Below are 21,232 nucleotides of genomic sequence, written 5' to 3' on the forward strand. Positions count from 1 at the left end.
GAATGAAGGTAGGTAGGGAGAACAACAGATTCTGCATAACAGAGAAAGAATAAAGTCAGTCAGTGGGAATTAGGGTTTTTTCTAAGAAAATGAAATCATTTTATGAACACAGTACTGATAGAATTACCCTAGGATGGCCCAAAGAATCAAAAGATTAAAAAGAATCAAATTAAAATAAACTCCAGAAAGAAGTTCAAGAGAAAATAATATTTATAAGGACATTATTCAAAGAAACTTAAAACAGAAAAGTGGTTTTTAAAAGCAAACCTAATGCCTTAGGGGAAAAAAGTAAAACTGGAAGATGCTATGCTGTAGTAACTGTCAACTCAAGTTCTGTTTGTCACTATTCAGAAGACTTAAGAAAGGAACATTAAGTTCCAAAGGATCTATTTCCCCCCATTCACTTTCTCTTCTCCAATGCTAGTAGTTTTAAAAATAATCAGCTACTTTACTATTCTGTTGAACTGGGACACCTTTTGCTTAACACTTTATAGTAAGATCACTATAGCTGACTTCAAACTATATCTTCAAACTCTTGTGGGAGAGCGGGGAGACACCATAATATCTAGAGGTTAAACTTTGTCATTTTTAAACGCCACAAAAATATAAAATATGTACGTAACAGAAAGGAAAGCCGAATCCTAGGTAATAAGCTAGTAATAAAACATAGGAAATTGGTCTTATCTATACTCAATTATTAAAATAGTACTTTACTCCTGTCAAATATGAGCACTTTTACAAATGCCATTTTTTTTCAAACTGTTTTAAGTGGAACTACACAAATAGTTGTCTTTAAACCTTTCCTGAGTGTCTTTATGCAAATCATGGAAAATTAAAAGAAAGAACGATTTACAGCAAACTTTGGAGAAAAAAGTAGCAAAAACATCAGGAAACAAGTCAACTGGATAATTTTTTTAAAAACAGAATGGAAGAAGGGATTTCCAATGGGAAGAAAAATATAAACAAAAAAACACTAAAAATATTGGGTTGGTCAAAAAGTTCGTTTGGGTTTTTCCATAGGATGTTAGGGAAAAACCCAAACAAATTTTTGGCCAACCCAATATTTCATTATTAAAAAAACAGGAAAGCTAATTGCTTGCTCTATTTTTTCTTTCTTTAATGAATGACTACAGGAAATAAGACAAAACTTAAAAATACCATCTTAATCCATGAACACAAATATCAGAAACAAAAGGCAACTAATGGTCAAGGTTTAAGAATGTGTTATATTTTGAGTTCTCAACAGCAAAAAAGGAAAATGGATTAAGTTTCAAGTCCTTTGTTAATACAAATTAAAAACAGCTGCCACACATAATCCATGGAGCGGAGAATAAGAAAGCAGAAAAGGAAAAAACACTAAGGGACAGCATTTTACTAAGGCAAATTACAGTACAATTAACCATGTTAACGTACATATTTAAAAGTTAATAGCAACAACAAAAAAGAAAATAAAGGAGAGGAAATATGAACAAAAGAGGTGCTCATTTAGAGACTTCCCAAGTTAACATTGTGAAGTATACCTTTGAGGGAAATCCACGTTTTCGGCTATATTTCCTATTAGGCCTCAGTTCCCTGTCATTCTGAGGAGGTCTGTCACCTTTCCCTTTTGGACTTGTTGTAACGTCAATGTCTGAAACCTGTTCTTGTGAAGCTGAATTCCCTAGTTTGTCCTCAATGCACGGCCGAATTCTCAGACTAAAAGATGCCTCCTTTATTAAATAGTGTAACATATTAATTTCTTAACACAAACTCCTGTTTAACATATAAGCCAGTCTTGTAAATAAATATAAAAAATTACAAGTCCATCTTTCAGAAAATCAATCCACCCTCCCCCAAGTGGCAATAAAGCTTTAAGTTAGACTTTTAAATTCCTATAGACTAGACTCTGGGCTTATTATAATTAAGTGAATATCATATCCTAGGCAATAAGCTATACAACAATTGCTGAAGCATATTTCAACATTTATTCTGCTGTTATTAACTTTCAAAATTTCCTGATTTAATGATATGAAAGAAATTCTCATCATGGGGAATACGATACACACTAGCATATAAGTTATAATAATCATCTATATCATTTCCCACTCCTCTCCAACAGAATTCCTTTACCGACATGCCCCAACCCTTCCACTTCTGCTGGAATGAAATGTGAGAAAGAAATTAGTCCCAGCACCACTGTAAATAGAAAAACAATTTCCCCGCAGTAGAATCCATTCTTCAACAACCATTTGGATCAAGCCCTCTGAGCATCTCCTGGTGGAGATAATGGAGAGAAAAAAAATTCAAATTTCCTCTTCAAATCAGGAAGGGCAAGGAAGAGAAAGGAGGCAGACAGGAAACTATGCAGGTCAATATTAAAAGGAAACAAACCCTCAAATTCCTAATGCTGAATGGTACTTTGGAACATACCTCGGACACAAAAGATACACGTGGCTATCCTTTCACAAGAAAGGCATTACTGATAACAGACTTTCAAGTTTACTAATGCATGGTTGTAGGTTCATCTGCTAAAATTAAAATGCTTAAAAGTATACTAGTTTCATACTAACTTCTACGAACTAAGTTTATTTTATAAATCTTTCCTCAAAGTTCTGTAAATTTCTGATTATTTTTCCAAAAGACAGTATTTTGATACATTCCATTTTGCAGAGTTTGAATTTATAGTATTTTTCTCACTGGAATAAATCCCAAAGTAAATGCTACCCTGTCCCATTTTCATCTCAATTTATCAGTCGCCTGGTTTTGCTTCCGTTCTAAGCTAGCCTGAGAAATGAGAATCCTAACAGCCTTAAAATGGTTCCTCAATGGGAAATTAACTTGGAGACTTTTCCAACAGACGACGTGCTAAGCAATGACACTGTACTTATAGCTCTTACATCCACAATGAATTTTAACTTTCCCAATGCTTCTTAAAATGAGTAAAGCTGTGCTTAATGAAACAAACTAGAAAAACCAGGTTTCTGCAAATTGAAGATCAGATATTATTAGATTTAATCAACCATTAAAACTATTTTTAATGCTAATAAATAAAACTTTTAAACTTCCATGTTCAAAAAGAATATATACAGCATTAACAATCTGAGGGTTTCTTCCCTGAGATAAACTTTTCATTAAGGAATGCCTACAAAAATATCATCGTGAAAAACGGGGGAAAACTTTATATCTTCATTTCCAGCACTTTAATTACTAAAAAGCCGCTTACCGTGGTATCTGAAGCCTCAGACTGCACATCTATGTTTAGCGATGTGCTCTCAGCTACAGAACCAGATCCCACAGCTGAATCTATAGTCCGAACATCCTCCTCCTCATTTTCTCTAGCCTGAAATATTTTAGCGGTATAAATCATACAACTATTAAAAAGGGCAATAAAATGTTATAATGGATGGCACGATTTTTTGAAAATATATTAACTCCTCTGGGGTGGCATCAGAGTGTCATCAGTACATGTACACTGATATACTACAAAAATAACTCAATACGTTATTTAAAGGGTCCAAAACTTACAAGAATTTTTTGGAGAAATTTCATATATGACTTTTCTTGTTCTTTAAGGTGATCTATTAGATGAGTAAGGCGCTCAACATTAGCAGATCTTTCATTTTTCTCTACAAGATCTTCCCGCATGGAACTAGCTTTAGTAATATAGTCACGAATCTGAACAAGCCTGCTTACAATCTGCAAGGGAAATATTTGGGGTGGGGGGGAATTATAATTATAGATTTTAATTTCAAATAACTAAAGATACTTCTAGGTTTATTGTGTGAATTCATACATGCAAAAGATCTGAATCAAATTTAGAATTTAATCAAAACATAACAGGCAATACTAACAATTCCAATTACTGTTAACTTAAAAATTTCAAAATGTGTTTTAGTTTCATTACTTGGGAACTTCATTTTATAAAACTGCGTATCAAACATTTATATAAATTTCTCTACTGTTTATATATTTTATAAATAAATTTTAAAAATTAAGATACTTTGAAAAATAATTTTTTCAAAAAATTATACAACCATTTAAAAAAATTTCTACAGCAATCTATTAATCACATTGCTCCCAATTGCTCTTCACTAAAAATTAGCAATACAGCATTTGGCAGATGAACAGAAGTCTTAATTTACCTTACTATGCCATTTCTACAATCATTTTGGTAAAAAGAAATTTACACCATTTTGAGTAAATCTGAGATATTAATGAGAAAGGTCAGAGAAGTACTTTAATTCTACCTAAAATTCCTATGTGCATAACCCAATATTTTTTTTAAATCTTAATGAATCTACTTTGAGGTTTATGAAAGCAAAGAGCAAAAGAAAGAAGTTTTATCACCTGGCTGCTCTCCATTGCAGGCTCTCCTCTCCCATCTTCTTCAGAGACTTGACAGTTTTGCAAAAGGTCATTACTTAAAGCAGAAGCAAACAACTCTTTACATTGTGCTGATCCAATCATTTCTCTCTTTTGAGGATTTACAGCAGCATCTTTGCTCTTGTTAGTATTAATCTGCATAGGCAAAAAGTTGAAGGGCTTTCGGTTTTCACTAAGCTGACGTTTGTTGTTAGCAGCTGTTGCTCTACCTTGAGAATCACTTCCAATGCTTCTCTATATATGAAAAAGAAACCAAATCCCACAAACATTAATCTTTCAAAATTAAAAAAATCCAATGTTCTTAGTTTTACCATCAGATATTGATTCACAAGGTGCATATAAACAGATTTGCTGTAAGGTTCAAAACAGCTTCAGACCTACAAAATTCTTTTAGTAAAATATCAAAATTCAATTATCACATCCTAGGCCTCATTCTGTCAGACAATTCAAATGATGAATATGAGCAAGACTAGTCTAAATGAAGTAGCAGGATTATGAATCATATTTATAACTCATATTGCTAGTCATACTTGATCACAGAATATAACATAGGCTTTGGACCCAATGAATCAATGTTAATTAATATGAACATCAACATAAAGATGTGTCAGTGCAGGACTTCCCTGGTGGCACAGTGGTTAAGAATCCACCTGCCAATGCAGGGGACACGGGTTTGATCCCTGGGCCAGGAAGATCCCACATGCCACGGAGCAACTAAGCCCATGTGCCACAACTTCTGAGCCTGCGCTCTAGAGCCCGCGAGCCACAACTACTGAGCCCGCGTGCCTAGAGCCCGCGCTCCTCAACAAGAGAAGCCACCGCAATGAGAAGCCTGCACACCATAAGGAAGAGTAGCTCCCGCGTGCCACAACCAGAGAAAGACCACATGCAGCAAGGAAGACCCAACGCAGCCAAAAATAAATAAATAAATTTTAAAAACAAGATGTGTCAATGTGAAGCATTGTCTGATAAAGTACTCAACTCAGTGCCTGGCATACAGTAAATGCTCAATAATTAACACATAGGTGACTAAATGATATATGATCATCACCATCATACCAGACTTGAATCTACCTTTATGCATATTTGGAAAACTTATCTCTATGAAGTACAGATGTGACAGTAAAATGTTAAGAGTTCATTATCATTTCTACTTGCTTTTAGTTCTAAACTTGATTTCAGTGATTATAAATACAAACAACTGTTTTATTCTAAACTTGAGATAAGCCAGCACATCCCACACTTAACAAATGACAAATATTCTAAACTGGATATTCCCTTTTGCTTAACAGCAATCTTACTCAGTTACTAGCATGCATGATTTAGTTTCAAAATGAAATCATTTAAGTTAGTCATACAGTATAATAATAAAGTCCCAAGAGACTTGTCCTCAGCAAGTTTAGAAATAAGGACTTTATTGCCCTCCAAAGAACACAGTACCATCACAATGGATTAACATTCTCTCCATATGCACAGAAACTAAGAAAAAGGAAATAAACAGCTCAAATTTATTAAGACAAACTATTTAGTCTTTTGCCAATATTTTCCATAGTCATAACTTGATTTTTAAAATAATTTACAAACCTGATCTAAATCACTGAAGTTGATCCGCTGTTTAAGTTTCTCCAATTCTGCCTGCTCGGGAACAGACATCTGCGTCATGTATCTACTATGCGGAAACGTATGTGGAGTCTTCGTTCTTCGCCTTCCAACTCCTGGCGATGACTCCGGAGAAATATCATTAGTTACCCTTTTATCACTTTCTACACCAAACTTTTTCTTATTCTTTTCTGATGATCTATTTGCCTTCTTCTGTTGGCCACCCCAATCCTTTAAAAAAAAGTACAGGCAAAGGTTAATCTGGCCTCTATCAAATCAGGAAAATATTTTGGTACGCTTCAAAATTTTTGGTCTTAAAATTTTAAATGACAAACATTTTTCACATAAATATATAGTCTTAGAGACAATTATTTACTTGTACTAACCCATTTTCCCTCCACTACACCTAGCCTAAATTTCAAACTGTGCTGAAATTATAATTATTCAGAAAATAATTACTTTCCTATCATAGGTCATTAACAAATACAAATACCCAAACTCCAAACCTAGCGTCAGTCTGAATATTTTCAAAAGCGTTTTTAAAAATGGTTCGTTACTATTTATAAACTGAATAGTGAAATAAATTATATATATCTTTACTGGCCTCCTTTAAAGTCAGTATATATAGGTAGACAGATCTGGAATCAACCTGTGTTCTAAAGCAATTATTGTTATAGGAAGAAACGCCCCACTGTGTGACTCCAGGTAATTTATTAAACTTCCCAAGATCTCAGTTTCCTAATCTCTAAAATAGTGTCACCTTTAAAACACGATTAATAATAACATACATAACGGGAGGGTGGGACAAACTGGGAGATTAGGTTTGACATAAATACACTACTGTGTGTAAAGTAGATAGCTAGTGGGAACCTGCTGTATAGCACAGGGAGCTCAACTCGGTGCTCTATGACAACCTAGATGGGTGGGATGGGGGCGGAGGAGGGAGGTCCAAGAGGGAGGGGATATAGGTATACATATAGCTGATTCACTTCATTGTACAGCAGAAACTAATACAACATTGTAAAGCAATTATACTTCAATAAAAAAAATTTTTTTAAGAAAAAACGTACATAAAACAGCTAGCACAGTGCCTAGCATATAGTAAGCAATAAATATAACTATTATTTTCTATAGGCAACAATGTACTACATGATAAGGTCTAATATGAAATGACAAAAAATGCTTAATTATTTTTTTTCTTTCTTTTTTTTTTTTTTGGTACGCGGGCCTCTCACTGTTGTGGCCTCTCCCGTTGCAGAGCACAGGCTCCAGACACGTAGGCTCAGCGGCCATGGCTCACGGGCCCAGCCACTCCGTGGCATGTGGGATCTTCCCGGACCGGGGCACAAACCCGTGTCCCCTGCATCGGCAGGCGGACTCTCAACCACTGCGCCACGAGGGAAGCCCAAAAATATGCTTAATATTTTAACTAGAAAACATTTTTATTTACTTAGCTATACTCACATAACGCATTCAACAAAAAAGATATAAATTCCCACTTTATCCATATTGAAAGAGTCTTTTAGTTTTACTTTAGTAAAATCTTTTGGGATAGTTTTCTCTTTTATAATAAAACTCCTTTCTCTACAAACTGTCCCTCCACCCCAATCCATGTGTAGGTGTTCCTGCCAACCTCTTGTTCTACTTACCCCACCCAATCCTGGCCATATATGACTGGAAAAGAGATGCATATCTAATCCAAATTGGGATAATCATATGTTAAAATTTCAAATTGGAACTAAGAGATAACTAGTCAGTATATAATTGCAGCCATAGCTGAAAACTTTAGAATGAAGGGGCAGCCATAGTATACCACATGGACCAGAGAGGAGAGAAAACTGGTCTGTGAAAAGAAGTTGTGTTAAGCAGAGGCACACAGAAGCAAAGAGTCAGCGTAATGAAAAAGTAATTCTTGACAACTTTCTGGTTGCATTTTCTAGTCCCTTCCTAAAACCCAGCTATATTCTTTTAAGTTGTTTTCCATAAAACATCTTTATATCCTTGTAATAAATCTCCTTTTTGGCTTAAGCTAACTCAAGTTGATATGTTACCTACAAACAAAAATGTCTTAAAGTAATATAACAAATAGCCCAGGGTCATTTAATATCTTGGACAGCAAGAAAAAATGTGTTTTCAAAGAGTTTCAGTGAGTATGACTTGGCTAAGTCAGGGGAAAGTTGCATTCTAACATTAGCAGCCAACGACACACCATCAATAGTAAGATATCCTACCATGTTGTTGAGTCGGTCATCAACACCCTCATTGCTCCAGTTTGGTAAATCCTGATCATTCATGCCTTCTTCAAAAGGACCTCCTCCTGTGGCCATACTGGCTTTTATAATTAATGTTCTGCAAAACAAGTAAAAACTAACTTTCCTAACACATAAAAACAAATTGTAATTTAAATAATTCCATGAAGCTTAGCAATATGAAAGAATATCAGAAAAGCTGATTTTATGAAATAAAAGAGGCACTGTCAACTACACATCACAGACGAAATGATTTAGCTGCCATAGGCATAGTACGATTAGCATGCATTAAGTAGCCAAAGTGATGGGGAGGGGAAGAAAAATATCAGAATATCCACTGTGTCAGCTGGCTTGCATACTTTAAGGTTATTCAATTTAATTTATTCAACACAATCCTAAAAGGTAGAGTAATCAGGTAGGAAAAAGTTATTAATAGCTAGAACCAAAACTGCTCTTCGAAAAGAAACTAATACCCCCAAAGACCTGGGCATTTGTTTTGTGTCAAAGATTCAAAGGAGGTAGAATGGCTCTGCATGGAACATGAAGAAAGGTTTGGTCTTAATGGGAAGGTAATGGTAAGCAAGATGAAAAGAAAGCAGCAAGAGAGAAACAGGACCAGGTAGGTGAAATGGCCGATAAAAACCAAGAATACAGTGGCTAAAAACATTTAAACATAGCGATGTCTCCTGCCCTATTTTAAATTTATTTATTTATTTATTTTATTTTTGGCTGCATTGGGTCTTCGTTGCTGCCTGTGGGCTTTCTCTAGTTGCGGCGAGCGGGGGGCTACTCTTCGTTGAGGCGCACGGGTTTCTCACTGTGGTGGCATCTCTTGTTGCGGAGCACGGGCTCTATGAGCACAGGCTTCAGTAGTTGTGGCATGCAGGCTTCAGCAGTTGTGGCTCGCAGACTCTAGAGCGCAGGCTCAACAGTTGTGGCGCATGGGCTTAGCTACCCCACAGCATGTAGGATCTCCCCAGATAGGGATCAAACCCGTGTACCCTGCACTGGTAGGCGGATTCTTAACCACTGTGCCACCATGGAAGTCCCCCTACTGCCCTATTTTAAATTATATTACTGCTACCTCATAGTTTTCCCTAGATCTTGATATAGTCTACTAAAGTCACAAATTCTCCCCACTAAAAAAAAGTGGGGATTTTGTGAAAATCAAGGAAGGTACTAAATTTCACACCTGGGTCAAAGAGCTGAGAAATGGAAGAAGCAATAGTACAAGCAAAGGTTCAGAAGCATAGATGATCATGAGAAAATAAGATTTCTACATGATCTCGTGGAGGACTTTGTATTTCCACTGGGTGTGGAACTGCTCGGGTTGGAGGGGGACTGAGTGAAAGGGGAGACAGTGAGATAAACTTTATCTGTAACTCAAGGGGCAGGGTAAGCCATTAGACATCAGGATTATAATAGGTTTTTCAGTTTACTGATACTAACATTAACATGCAAAGAAGTCAGTTAATTTTGTCAAGGTCATTCAGCTAAAAATGTCATAAAAGAATACAAATCCAAGTTGCTTTGATTCTAAGATCCTAACTTCTCCCACTTACTAGAGTATAATATTAAAAGGATTTTAACCATCCATGACAAAGCAGGATTTATCCCATGGGGATTTGAATGCTAGGATATATATTAGAATAATACATTACATTAAACAGGTTAAATATTATCATCTCAAAATAAAAAGTGATAAAATTCAACACTTAATTTGAAAAAAATCTTAAAAAGTACAAATACATTGGTACTTCCTTACAGGTATGTGTATTTTTATGCTGTTTATTTCAATAGCATTTATTACTTTTTTAAAAAAATTTTATTGAGGTATAGTTGACGTACAACATCATATAATTTTCAGGTGTAAAACTTCAAATTTTTTAAAGGTTATACTCAATGAGCATATGTTACTTTATTTTATTTTATTTTTATTTATTTATTTATTTTTGCGGTACGCGGGCCTCTCACTGCTGTGGCCTCTCCCGTTGCGGAGCACAGGCTCCGGACGAGCAGGTTCAGCGGCCATGGCTCACAGGCCCAGCCGCTCCGCGGCATGTGGGATCTTCCTGGACCGGGGCACGAACCCGTGTCCCCTGCATCGGCAGGCAGACTCCCAACCACTGAGCCACCAGGGAAGCCCCATATGTTACTTTAAAAATTTTTTAAAGAGTTGAAAAGTATATTTTAAACCAATAGCCAATGATCTTAAAATAAGGTATGAAGAATATTCCTATTAAAAGACCAAAACGGGGCTTCCCTGGAGGTCCAGTGGCTAGGACTTCACCTTCCAAGGCAGGGTGGTGGGGTGGGGTGCAGGCTGGATCCCTGGTCGGGGAGCTATGGTCCCACATGCCTCTTGGCCAGAGGACCAAAACATAAAACAGAAGCAACACTGTAACAAATTCAATAAAGACTTTAAAAATGGTCCACATCAAAAAAAAACTTTAAAAACAATTTTTAAATAAAAAACCAAAATACATATTATTTAGCATTGTTTTGAAATTGTTTGTACAAAATAGAAAAATATGAAACAAATATTAATACTGAAAAGAGAAAAGGTGGTATTCTTAAAGAATATTCATTTTAAAAACGTAGAGAACTTCAAAATATCACAAATAACCAGTTAGAAATATACTGGGTGGAAATGATATCACTTATAACAGTGGCAAAAAAATAAAATTATCTAGGAATAATATAGTTTTGCCCTATGTAAAGAAGAATTATTTTTTTAATTGAAGTACAGCTGATTTACAATGTTGTGCTAATTTCTGCTGTACAGCAGAGTGATTCAGTTAAACATATATAAGAAGCACTATTAAACTCTATAAAACAACATAACAGAAATGTGAATAAGCAGAAAAACAAACTATGTCCCTTAATGAAAAGGCTAAATATTATAAACATAATACCATTTTTTCTAAATGTATAAACTTAATTAAATACTAAGAAAAATCCCACTGGAATTCTTCTTGGAATTTGACAGAATGATTCTAAAAGCCATCTGGAAGAATAAACAAGTAGTTGGAAATAAAATTATCTGAAAAATAAAAGCAAGAGTTGCAAGAGAGGTCAAGAGAGTAGAAAACTAGTCCCAAGATACTCAACCACGTTAAGTATCTATATGGTTATATTAGTACCGCCCAAAAAGAAAATCCTCAAATACACCCAATTCAAAAAATTTAATGACAAAAAGTAATTATAGCTAACATCTATTTTGTTCACTATATGCCAAGCACCATGCTAAATATTTTATATGCGTTTATCATTTAATCTTCACAACAATTGTGTGGTATTGGATTATTCAGTGGTTGGGACAATTTGCTAACAATGTTGAAAAAAGTTTATTTAGAGCTTTAACAGGCTTCCTAAACTAGGATGCTTCATCTTAAACACAAACACAGAAAAATGATTTGAGTAACTATTTTCTCAGTTCTCCCAAGGATGGTACATACCCAGCACCATTCCAGACACACAGAAGGGGAATTAATTCACAGTAAAAAACAGATGCCTTAGAGCATTAGAGCTTAATTTCCTCCCAATTGAAAAAGACTGCCTTATATCATAACACCAATATACTATCTAGTAGATTAAAAATAGAAAAATAAGATGAAAGAATCAAATAACAGACAAGAAAAAAGAACAGACTTGAAAAATAGAGATTTTACTTATTTGGAATGCAGAAATAAAAGGACTATGTTCAACCGATTTGATTCATATACAAGTGAATCCCAAGTATACTGAGAATAAATAGTAAATGACAAATTGAGAAAAAAATCTGAAAGAAACAGGAAGTATATAGTTAGTATCTTTACTATATTAAAAAATGCTTGCATGAAAGCAATTTTTGGTTGCAGGTGTAGAATGTGATTTTTGCTCTTTTCTGTCTTATATATTTTCAGCAATATTTTACATCATTTTTTATACTAGAAATATATTTAAGAACTTTGCAAAATAACTGATACTCATAAAGAGGTATGCCCAGTGAACTGAAATGACTCATTTAAATGAAACATTTTACAAGTACCTTTTTCTCGATGTACTAATATAATCTATAATATTAAAGAACAGGAGCTCAAAAAAATACATAAGCAGTAGAGGTGATAATGATACTTAACATTACTAAAAGCAATTTATCTTAAAATGGAAATTAGAACAGAAAATTATTAAAATATTTAGGAAAAACTCTTACCAATTTTTTTGGTAAAAGAGTATGTTACATTTTCTTTTTTAATATTTATTTATTTTATTATTTATTTTGGCTGTGCCGGGTCTTAGTTGCAGCATGTGGGCTCTTAGCTGTGGCATGTGGGATCTAGTTCCCTGACCAGGGATCAAACCCAGGCCCCCTGCATTGAGAATGCAGAGTCTTACACACTGTACCACCAGGGAAATCCCTTTTTCTTCTTTTTTTAATAGAGTATGTTACATTTTCTATCAGTTGAGTAATAAGGTAAGTTTACTTTAAGATAAATTATTAAGACTATATTCAGAGATGTTTTATACTCATTTTTTATTATGATGAATTCCCCCTAAAATGAAGAGCTTTTTCTAGGGATCTATTTACAGGCTAATGACTTTGAACACTATTAACATAAGTTTCTAAAACATGGTTTAAAAAGCACACTCCTAAAGAAGTAAAATTATCAGTATGAAGCTAAAGAAATAATTGCATGTGAGTCAATTCTCAGTGTATTAACATTCAGCTGATTTCTCTACGGGAGTAGCTATCTCGCCCTACAAAAGGGAGAAAACAAAGGCAAGTCATTTCTTTTTTATGTCAACCTCTCTAACCACCTCAAAGTCACCATTAAAATTACAGGTCTCTCTCTACCTTCTAAATTTTATTCTGTAAACAGATTAATATAATTATTTATATAGTTTTTGATTATTTTATGATGATTATAAACTATTACTTGTATAGAAAGACTTCCAATAATCAAAAAACTAGGTATGTAGAGAAGAGGACCAATGCAAGAAAAATTTTTATGGCAGAATCAAAGAACTTGGTGACTGTAATGATGCGGGAGACGAGGCAGGGAGGAAGGAGTTAAAGGATGACTCCCAGATTTCTAGCTTGAACAACCGGGTATAGGATGATACATTCAAAGTAATGTGAAAAGAAACAAGTTTCTGTTGAGAGAAGATGAGTTCAGTTTTAGAAATATTTGAGATGCCTACTGTCCACCAAATTAAATGTCTAGTGGGCAAATACTGATCTTTCAGAAGTGAAATCTAGGCTAGAGAGATTTGCAAATCATCAACTCATAAAAGAACTTCAAGTGGAAAAGAAGGCTCAGGGAGAAGATGAAGAGTAAGAGAAGAAGACTGAACCTTGAAAGACACTGATATTTAAGAGAGAAAGGAAAAGAACACTAAGAAGGTACAGAAAGACAGGAGGAAAACCAGAAGAATGTGCTAGAAAGGGGGAGAAGTATATAAAGAAGGAGGATATGATAAGAATGCCAGATGTTACTCTGTCATATAAGGAAAGCAGTGAGAAGTGTACACTTGGATTTAGCAACAAGGGGGTTACTGACAAGCTTGGTAAGAATCACTTCCATAACAAATGCATTTATTGATGGGAAAGGGAAAAAATAAAGGAAGTAATGAGGTGATTTTTTCAAGGAATCAGTCTGTGAAGGAAAGCAGGTGGCGATGGTCAAGAGGAAGTTTCCTTAAAAGGAAGGTATCTTGAGCACGTTTAAAATTTGTCGGGATAGAGCTCACAGAGGGAGATAATGAAGATGCAAATGACAAAGGAGATAAATTGTGTGGTCTCCGAAAAACCAGGAGCAGCTGGGATCCAGGGTGTAAGAAAAATGATTAACTTCAGAGAGGCAAAGGAACACCTCTTTTACTGAAACAAAAGAAAAGAAAGGATACAATTGGATACAGGCTGGTTAGCAGATTTGGTGGTAGGAAGCTGAGTTTGTTAAGTGAGGCGAAGTAAAAAGGATTGCTCGTTAAATGTGCAAGGGTAACATGACAGTGTCTGAGAGACTGGGGAAGAGTGACGTGGGCAGCACTAAGGACTCAGATGAGAGCAGTAACATTCCCTGACATCACTAATGTATCACTAATCTGCAGTGTGAATTTTTTTCCCCCAGAAGTGCTCATCAGCCTTGGTATAAACACTCCATTGAATCCATCCAAGGTTGGGATTTTGCCAGGCAGGCTTAATAGAAAGACAATGAGATGGAAAAGTTGAAGCCATTGGAAGATAACTAGTACAAGTGATGGATGATGGTATGTGAAGCTGAATGGGGATAAGAGTAAAATTCTACTTCAAACAAGCAATTCTGTGCATCCTATGACCTACTAAACTAAGTTGAAACTATTATTTATAGGTTTCATTTTGCTATTTTTGACAGCCTTATTTGGTTCCCCTATCTTATAAGGATATGAAATGCAAAAATACCACGGCAATTTATAAGCTACTTTCAGTGACTGATCCTTCTGAAGAAAATCCTGTTGTAGGATTCTTACTATAGAGAAGTATTATATATATCTAAGTAGAATATCACAGTATTAATTACCATGAAAATACCAATGGTTGACTAAAGTTACCTTTGAAATAAAAATACAAAGTAAAGAAGAAATTAATCAAGAAAAGAAAAAAGATTATTTTTCCTAAAATCTTTAAAATTCAGATATTATTTCTCAAATAGTATTAAATTACTCATAACTGTCTTTGGAAATACCTTACTTCTCACCTGACAGCTATAAATCAAGGTTTTAGAAGAAATACTCATCCAAATAAAATAATGTAGAAACTATAGGTTTTTTTCTAAATATTTACTTAGAGTCACAAAATAACCAAAGCTGGTACTTTATGTTATCTGCACAAGTTTTCTAAAGGTTGCATTATTTGGAATATTTCTTTTACTAATTATATAAAGGAAATACAAGCATACTAAGCACTTTTAATGGAAACTGAGAAGAAAATGCATAAGTTTCTGGCATTATGTGATTGTTTAGTTTCATTTGAGGAATTTCTCAATTTCTTCTCTGTACCTAAAAACCATACAGATCTTTCCCTTGGTTCTTTCAATTTGACACTTCCTAAAAATTTCAATAATTTTCTAGAACTTAAGATATCTTTCTATAATTACCCTCTTTAAATTAAAAAAAATTAAAACTCTTAAGGTATTGGGGGGAGGAGAATGAATAGACTGCAACAATAGACTACAATATATAACACTCAGTTCGAATTATCAACAATTTAATTAGACCTATGTACCAAGTATTGCACTGGGTCTCTCTTATGGTACAGTTGCTCTGTAGAGCATTTCCACACCAAGAAAATTTAATATATCCTTGCTCTCTACAAAAGCAAATGAGAGCCCTGAGGTCAATTAAATTCTGCTTGCTAAAACCTCTCCCTCTCTGCAATTTATATTCAAATCTGTCACTTCCTTATCACTGATTACATATAACTCCCTGGGTACATCTATATGCCCTGCTATAATCAATCCCAATCTTCACTGCCACTCCATCCCATACTCATTACTGATAACAGCTCTTCCTATGATCCCTTTCCACTGGACCATTACATACAAACTCCCTATACATCCTCCATCTGTTCCCAAATATTCCTCCTACTTCTTTGGGTTCAATAAAATCCCAAGTCACTCTAAAAGCACTATTTCCTTAGAAATCCTTTCTAAAAGAAGATGCTACTCTTCCTAGTCTTTCAGATTCATGGGGGGAAGGATACCAATTGCAGACCATTCTTATTTAACAATGCTTAACCTTCCTCTTTCGAACAAATTAACCACCAAAAATACCACTCTCCCTATCTTGGGTACCATTTCCTACTGTCCATCCCAAGACAGTCTTACACTTTTCTTGGTAACAACAGGTTCATGGTTTCACTCTGCACCTCATTCTCTGCTTTCATGACCTGAACATCTGTAACCATTTTTCTAAACTCTGACCTCAGTTCCAACATCCATCTCATCTTCTCTATTCCAATACTATTTCTACTCTGAAGAGATAATTTGTTCAAGATCCTGAACTTCTGAAATCCCTCTTTCTGAACCTAAGACCTTGCATTCTACTTCTCTCACTTGCTCATGGCCCTGCTGAACACTTCCAGACCCTTGATCATTTCTCTTTCCAGGAATCCATTAAACCCTCACTTTCTTACTCAACCCCAAATACAAACCCAAGTAAGCCATTCCAAAAATGACTTGCTAGCATCCTTGGCCTACTCAACTGTTTGCCCATTTTATGAATTCAATTCTGGATAAACCTCATTACCTAATCTCTTTGCTTCTACTCTCAAACTCAAAGGTAAGGTCAAATAGTTATAAAATGGCAATGACTGTGTCCACTATTAAGGTGTATTATACCATACTACACACTCACACTTGCAAAATGTAGGTTTACTCACTGAGGTAAGGAACTTTATCTGTTTTGCTCACTGCCACATCTCTAGTACTTTATAGCCATTAAGTCGCACATTGTAGGCACTGAATTAAATTTGTAAGATGAATGTACTGCTATGTACCCCCTTCTGGCTTCTTAATAAACTCCCTAGTGTGATTATTCCAAACACTTTCTATTTTTTCCAAATCTCACATACATTTGCCTCCTTTACAAATGGACAAACGTCCTACTGAGAAAACGAAGGTCTTTTAAAATGAGTTTAACTCAAGAGCCCTATATTTTTATTCTATTTTATCCATCTTCTCTAATGTGTTAAAAGGAAAATTATTTTATGACTGATATTATAACTGTTTTTATTTTACCAAATGCCTATTACACACTCCAGTGTTAAGAACTCTAATCCACAAACTCACATTTGACTTTTCCCGAGTTCCACTTTTCTTGTTTTATTGTTATACTCTTTCAATTAAAAGAAAAAAATACCAAGAATTATAATTAAGATATAAATCAATGACCAATCTATATTTTCTCATGATAGCCTATTTCATAAGGGAGCTGAAGATTTGTCTGCTTTCCTGGAAAGCAAGGATATAGTAAACATATTTTAAAAATGGTCTGCCTTAAAATTTTAACAATAGAATTAAATTTTCTGAGATTTTTTTTAAAAGACTAATTATTGCTGAAATGCTTCTAACAAAAATTTCTTCTAACCCTCATCCTTTGGTCATTTAATTTCTGAATGGTCCTTGGCAAACAATTACTTAACTTTCCCTCAATGAACTTACATTGACTTTTTTCTGCTGGTCAGAGAATATCTTTACATAACCAGCATTTGACAACGCACTGTGCATACAAACTAATGTTTAAAGTAATTTTAGACAGCTAAAAAAAAAAAACAAAAAAAAACAACTTTAATCAATAGTATATATAATAAGCTCAAAAAGTAGACGTTTGTGAATAAAAAATAAAAACAGCCAACTTATAGAAAAGTTGTACAAGATGACTTAAGAGTAAATGAATTCAGAAGAAGAGGCTATCCAAATAGTTGTTACAGGACACATTCAAACTGAAATGGGCTGAAGAAGAAATTCTGCGAAGACAAAGACATTTAAAAAGGTATTGCATAAGCTATTCTAGTATTTAATAATTAGGAATGACATGACTCTTTTCAAACAAAAGTATGAAGGCAGACCAAAGTGGCATGCCAAAAGCACAGCAAACAGGGCAACAAACCTAGATCGTTTGTTTACTACACGCACTGGTATTTTATAACAGTCTGCATCATAAGGTCTTCTTCAACTATAATACAAAGGCCAATAACATACATAATGATGTCAAGTTACCTGTTTAGAAACTAGTTTTTGCAGCTCAGAAACGGCTCCTTTCCTGTTTCACACTTCAAAACTGTTGTCTGTTTATGATTTAAAAAAAAAAAAATCACTTCAGTAAATTACACTATGAAGTACAGAATAACAAATACTGACTATATTTATAACCTGAAGTATGTTCAGGAAATCAACAGAAAAGGAAAAATCCAATTTATCACTATTTTAAAATCACCTTACTTTCATCTTTTAGGAAAACAATGTGGTACACAGGTTTAAACCCTCCAACCTTGTAAGATCCTACCAAACAACAGTGTGATACCTTAATACCTACTTTGGAATATAATGTAATCATCATGTAAAAAATCCATGCCCAAGTTTACTCTTCAGATTGATCAAGTCATTAACTTCCTGTCACTCAAAACTTCCAGAACTTTGCAGACCCGTTGATGAGGAAAATGTTTCTTTATTTAAAAGCTGGCTACTTCATTAAAAAATAACCCTGTAACTACATAAACACAAGGTTTACTTTCAGTCCAAAAACTCAGAATTATAATGGTTCCCAGTGGCTCTAACTGGGAAGGTGATAGGGAAAGAAAGGAGCAGGTGCACCGAAGCTTGACAACACCCACTCCAGTAACCAGAGAATACCAGAAGGCGGAGTCTGGAAAGCAGAGATGGGGCGGGGGTGAAAGGGGCGCCCAGAAAGCCCGCTTCTTCCAGCGCCAAGACACGATCCGTCACCCGTAGAGCAAACGACACAGATCTCCAATCGGTCAAAAAAACTTTTTTCTTTTTTCAGATAGGGCGAGCTCTTGAGGAGTGAGCCGCGGGATGAAAAGTTTGGGCGACCCGCCTCCCTAGCGGGGCCTACTACGTAACCCCCAAACCCCCGTTTCTGCAAAGCAAGCGATGTTCCCCGAATTCCATTTGGCATTTAGTTTATCCCCACCCTGGGCCCATCCAAACTGGACCAGCAGTAAGGGATGGCGAAGGGGCGCAACGGCAGAGGCGAGAGAAGAGCTCTGAAATGAACATTCCCCTCGCAAGTAGAAACCCCAAAGCCAGGAACGCCTCCCGCGGCCCTTCCGCTCTAAAAACACCCGAGACAGCTTAAGTCCCGCTGCCCACAGCCCAACCCCGAAGTCGCGTCGCTCCTCACCGGCCCTTCTCCACCCCAAATTCTGGACCTCGAGAGCCCCACCAGAAGAGAATTTGGGGGGTAGGGTGGGAGAGGCGCAGTGACGAAGTCTACGGCCACTAAGGCCCCTTACTATGGAAAACTAGACCCCCTGCCCCTGGCAACCAAACCGTAACCCGCCCCCCCCCCCGCTTCCTCCACTAGCAAGGGACATTCCTGGAGCTCCAGAGTCGCAGGGCGGCCTCCTCCCCAGGGCCAAAAAGAGAGAGGGGCGGGGAGGCAAGAAGGAGGGTTCTGTGGTCGCCAAGATGCGTCCCTTGAGGCTCACCCCGATATCGCGTCGGTCGGTCCGGGGTAGGGGGCGGAATGCCTGGCCAGGGGACGGGAAGCAAGCAGCAAAAAAAGCCCAGGAGCCCAGACAGAGGCGTGGGCCCGAGACCAGGCCCTACGGAGTCAAGTGTCCCAGGGCCGTTGCTCTCCCGCCCCTACGCCGCGCTGCCCTCGGTTGCCAAGGGCTGGGGACGCTGAGGCATTACCTGTAAAGGAAGCAGCCGCTCCCGCCAAGGGCGGAGTAGCGGCCAGCCCCCACGAACCGCCACCGGCGGCGGGCCTCCCTTAGAGACCACAGCAGGGAGAGTCCCCAAGTTTCCTGGCTGCTTAGGGCCCAATGGCCGCCTTTTCTACCTCAGCTACTCGACTCCAACCGTCGCAGCCACCGCCATCTTAGGCTCTCATTGTGGTGGGAGAAGAGGGGCGGGGGGACTGCAGAGGGGGCAACGCGCCGGGAGACATGCGCCGTCTCCTCGGCAACGGCCGCGCGGGGGCGAAATTCGCCTGGGCGGGAGCCGCAGTGCGATCAGCGCTCTAGACTGGAGTCATGTGACCGGCGGGAGTCTGCGGTGTCACCTCTGGCTCCGGAGACGGCTGCCGATTACACAAACGAACCACCAGGAACTACATATCCCAGAATGCCAACTCGCTCTCGGGTTATACGCGCCCGCACGTTCGCCACGAGGGAAATGACTATAAATCCCAGCATGCTGGGCGCTTCCGGCTCTTCCGGCGAGGAGGTCGAGGCCTGTGCGGAAGCGGATGGAGCCCTCTTGGGCAGCTGGAAAAAGAGTGGAGGCGCGTTCTGGTTTTCTGTGGGTGGGCGCGTGGTGCCAGCTCCGGAGAGTGCCGGAAGGAGGAGAAAAGGCCGCGGACTGCGGTCGCCCACTACCCACATCCCGGTCACGAAGGGGTGGAAGCAAAAGGACCTTTACAATCTGGGCTTAATTTTACACCTGAGGAGATAAACCCACGCGAGTTAATTGGCCAAACGTCGTACAGCTGGTCAGTGGGAGAATCATCAGTGTTAGTAATTAACTCCACCTTGGATTAACGTCCTAGTTTCCTTAGAAGAACCAGATGATTTTAATCAAAATTTAATATCGAAAAATGTTCTCTAAAACTATAGTTTCTGAAGTCCCTTTTTATTTATTCTCTTTTCTCAGCAGCAGCCCTGTTAAGGTTAGTATATAAACAGGTTCTCTCTTAAAACAAACCCCCAGAACACGGTGACAATTAAGGTCTTCAGTGTGGCTACCTGAAAGTTTTAAACACTGGTCAGTTTTTCTTTATTTTTCGACAGTTTGTAATTGTGGGATAACTGTTTTAAGCAAAATAAGGGTAGGAGGAATGAAGAATGGGTATCTAAGTTCCAACAGCAAATTGTTCTTAGTTACCAATGGAATTTGTTCACAAAACCAATTAATAGAACTGCATCTCAATAGATGATTCAGGTAAATCAAGCCCTTCGTGCTACTGTAATTTGCAACTGAATCCAGGTTCAGCTTCAGTGCAACGATCTTTGACCCTTTGTCCTGCATTTTTTAAGTACTTTTCTGTGCGTCTAACAGTGCTGATTACTTAGGTAACAAAAACATAGTCCCTGCCCATTAAGAGCTCATATTTTAATGAATGATGAAAAAATAGGGTGTGATGTAAATAAACTCTGTTTTATAAGAAAACAAAGTGCTGTGGGAACTCCCAGCACCGAGCAGCTAATGGATTAGGTGTTTACTGTAGTCCAGTGTGCCCTAGGCCTCATTGTAATTCCACCGCACACTAGCTCTAAGATCTTGGGCAAGTTACTTGACCTTTCTGAGCCTCAGTTG

At 37.1% G+C, this 21,232-nt stretch overlaps 2 protein-coding genes across 27 annotated transcripts in view; one reads left to right on the forward strand and one right to left on the reverse strand.

Moving 5' to 3' along the window:
- Window positions 1-19,895, reverse strand: part of PCM1 (pericentriolar material 1) — an 86,940-nt gene extending 67,045 nt beyond the window's left edge. For 3 of the 23 annotated variants that reach the window (XM_070044606.1, XM_070044603.1, XM_070044610.1), the window contains exons 1-7: window positions 19,610-19,894; window positions 17,951-18,018; window positions 8,193-8,310; window positions 5,947-6,192; window positions 4,327-4,596; window positions 3,505-3,675; window positions 3,203-3,319 (exon numbers count right to left, since the gene is read on the reverse strand). In XM_070044606.1, the coding sequence (XP_069900707.1) occupies window positions 3,203-3,319; window positions 3,505-3,675; window positions 4,327-4,596; window positions 5,947-6,192; window positions 8,193-8,288 (900 nt within the window). In that variant the 5' untranslated portion in view covers window positions 8,289-8,310; window positions 17,951-18,018; window positions 19,610-19,894. Of the gene's footprint in view, window positions 1-3,202; window positions 3,320-3,504; window positions 3,676-4,326; window positions 4,597-5,946; window positions 6,193-8,192; window positions 8,311-17,950; window positions 18,019-19,609 lie in introns of all 23 variants that reach the window. The other 20 variants (XM_070044611.1, XM_070044604.1, XM_070044605.1 and 17 more) reach the window with 16 other exon arrangements.
- A 227-nt stretch (window positions 19,896-20,122) lies between these two features.
- FGL1 (fibrinogen like 1) overlaps window positions 20,123-21,232 on the forward strand; it is a 58,031-nt gene continuing 56,921 nt past the window's right edge. For 2 of the 4 annotated variants that reach the window (XM_030831742.2, XM_030831771.2), the window contains exon 1: window positions 20,146-20,585. The gene's annotated coding sequence lies outside the window, so the exon portion shown is untranslated. Of the gene's footprint in view, window positions 20,586-21,232 lie in introns of all 4 variants that reach the window. The other 2 variants (XM_070044636.1, XM_030831781.2) reach the window with 2 other exon arrangements.

Source organism: Globicephala melas, chromosome 21 (assembly GCF_963455315.2).
Source record: "Globicephala melas chromosome 21, mGloMel1.2, whole genome shotgun sequence".
Classification (NCBI taxonomy): Eukaryota; Metazoa; Chordata; class Mammalia; order Artiodactyla; family Delphinidae; genus Globicephala; species Globicephala melas.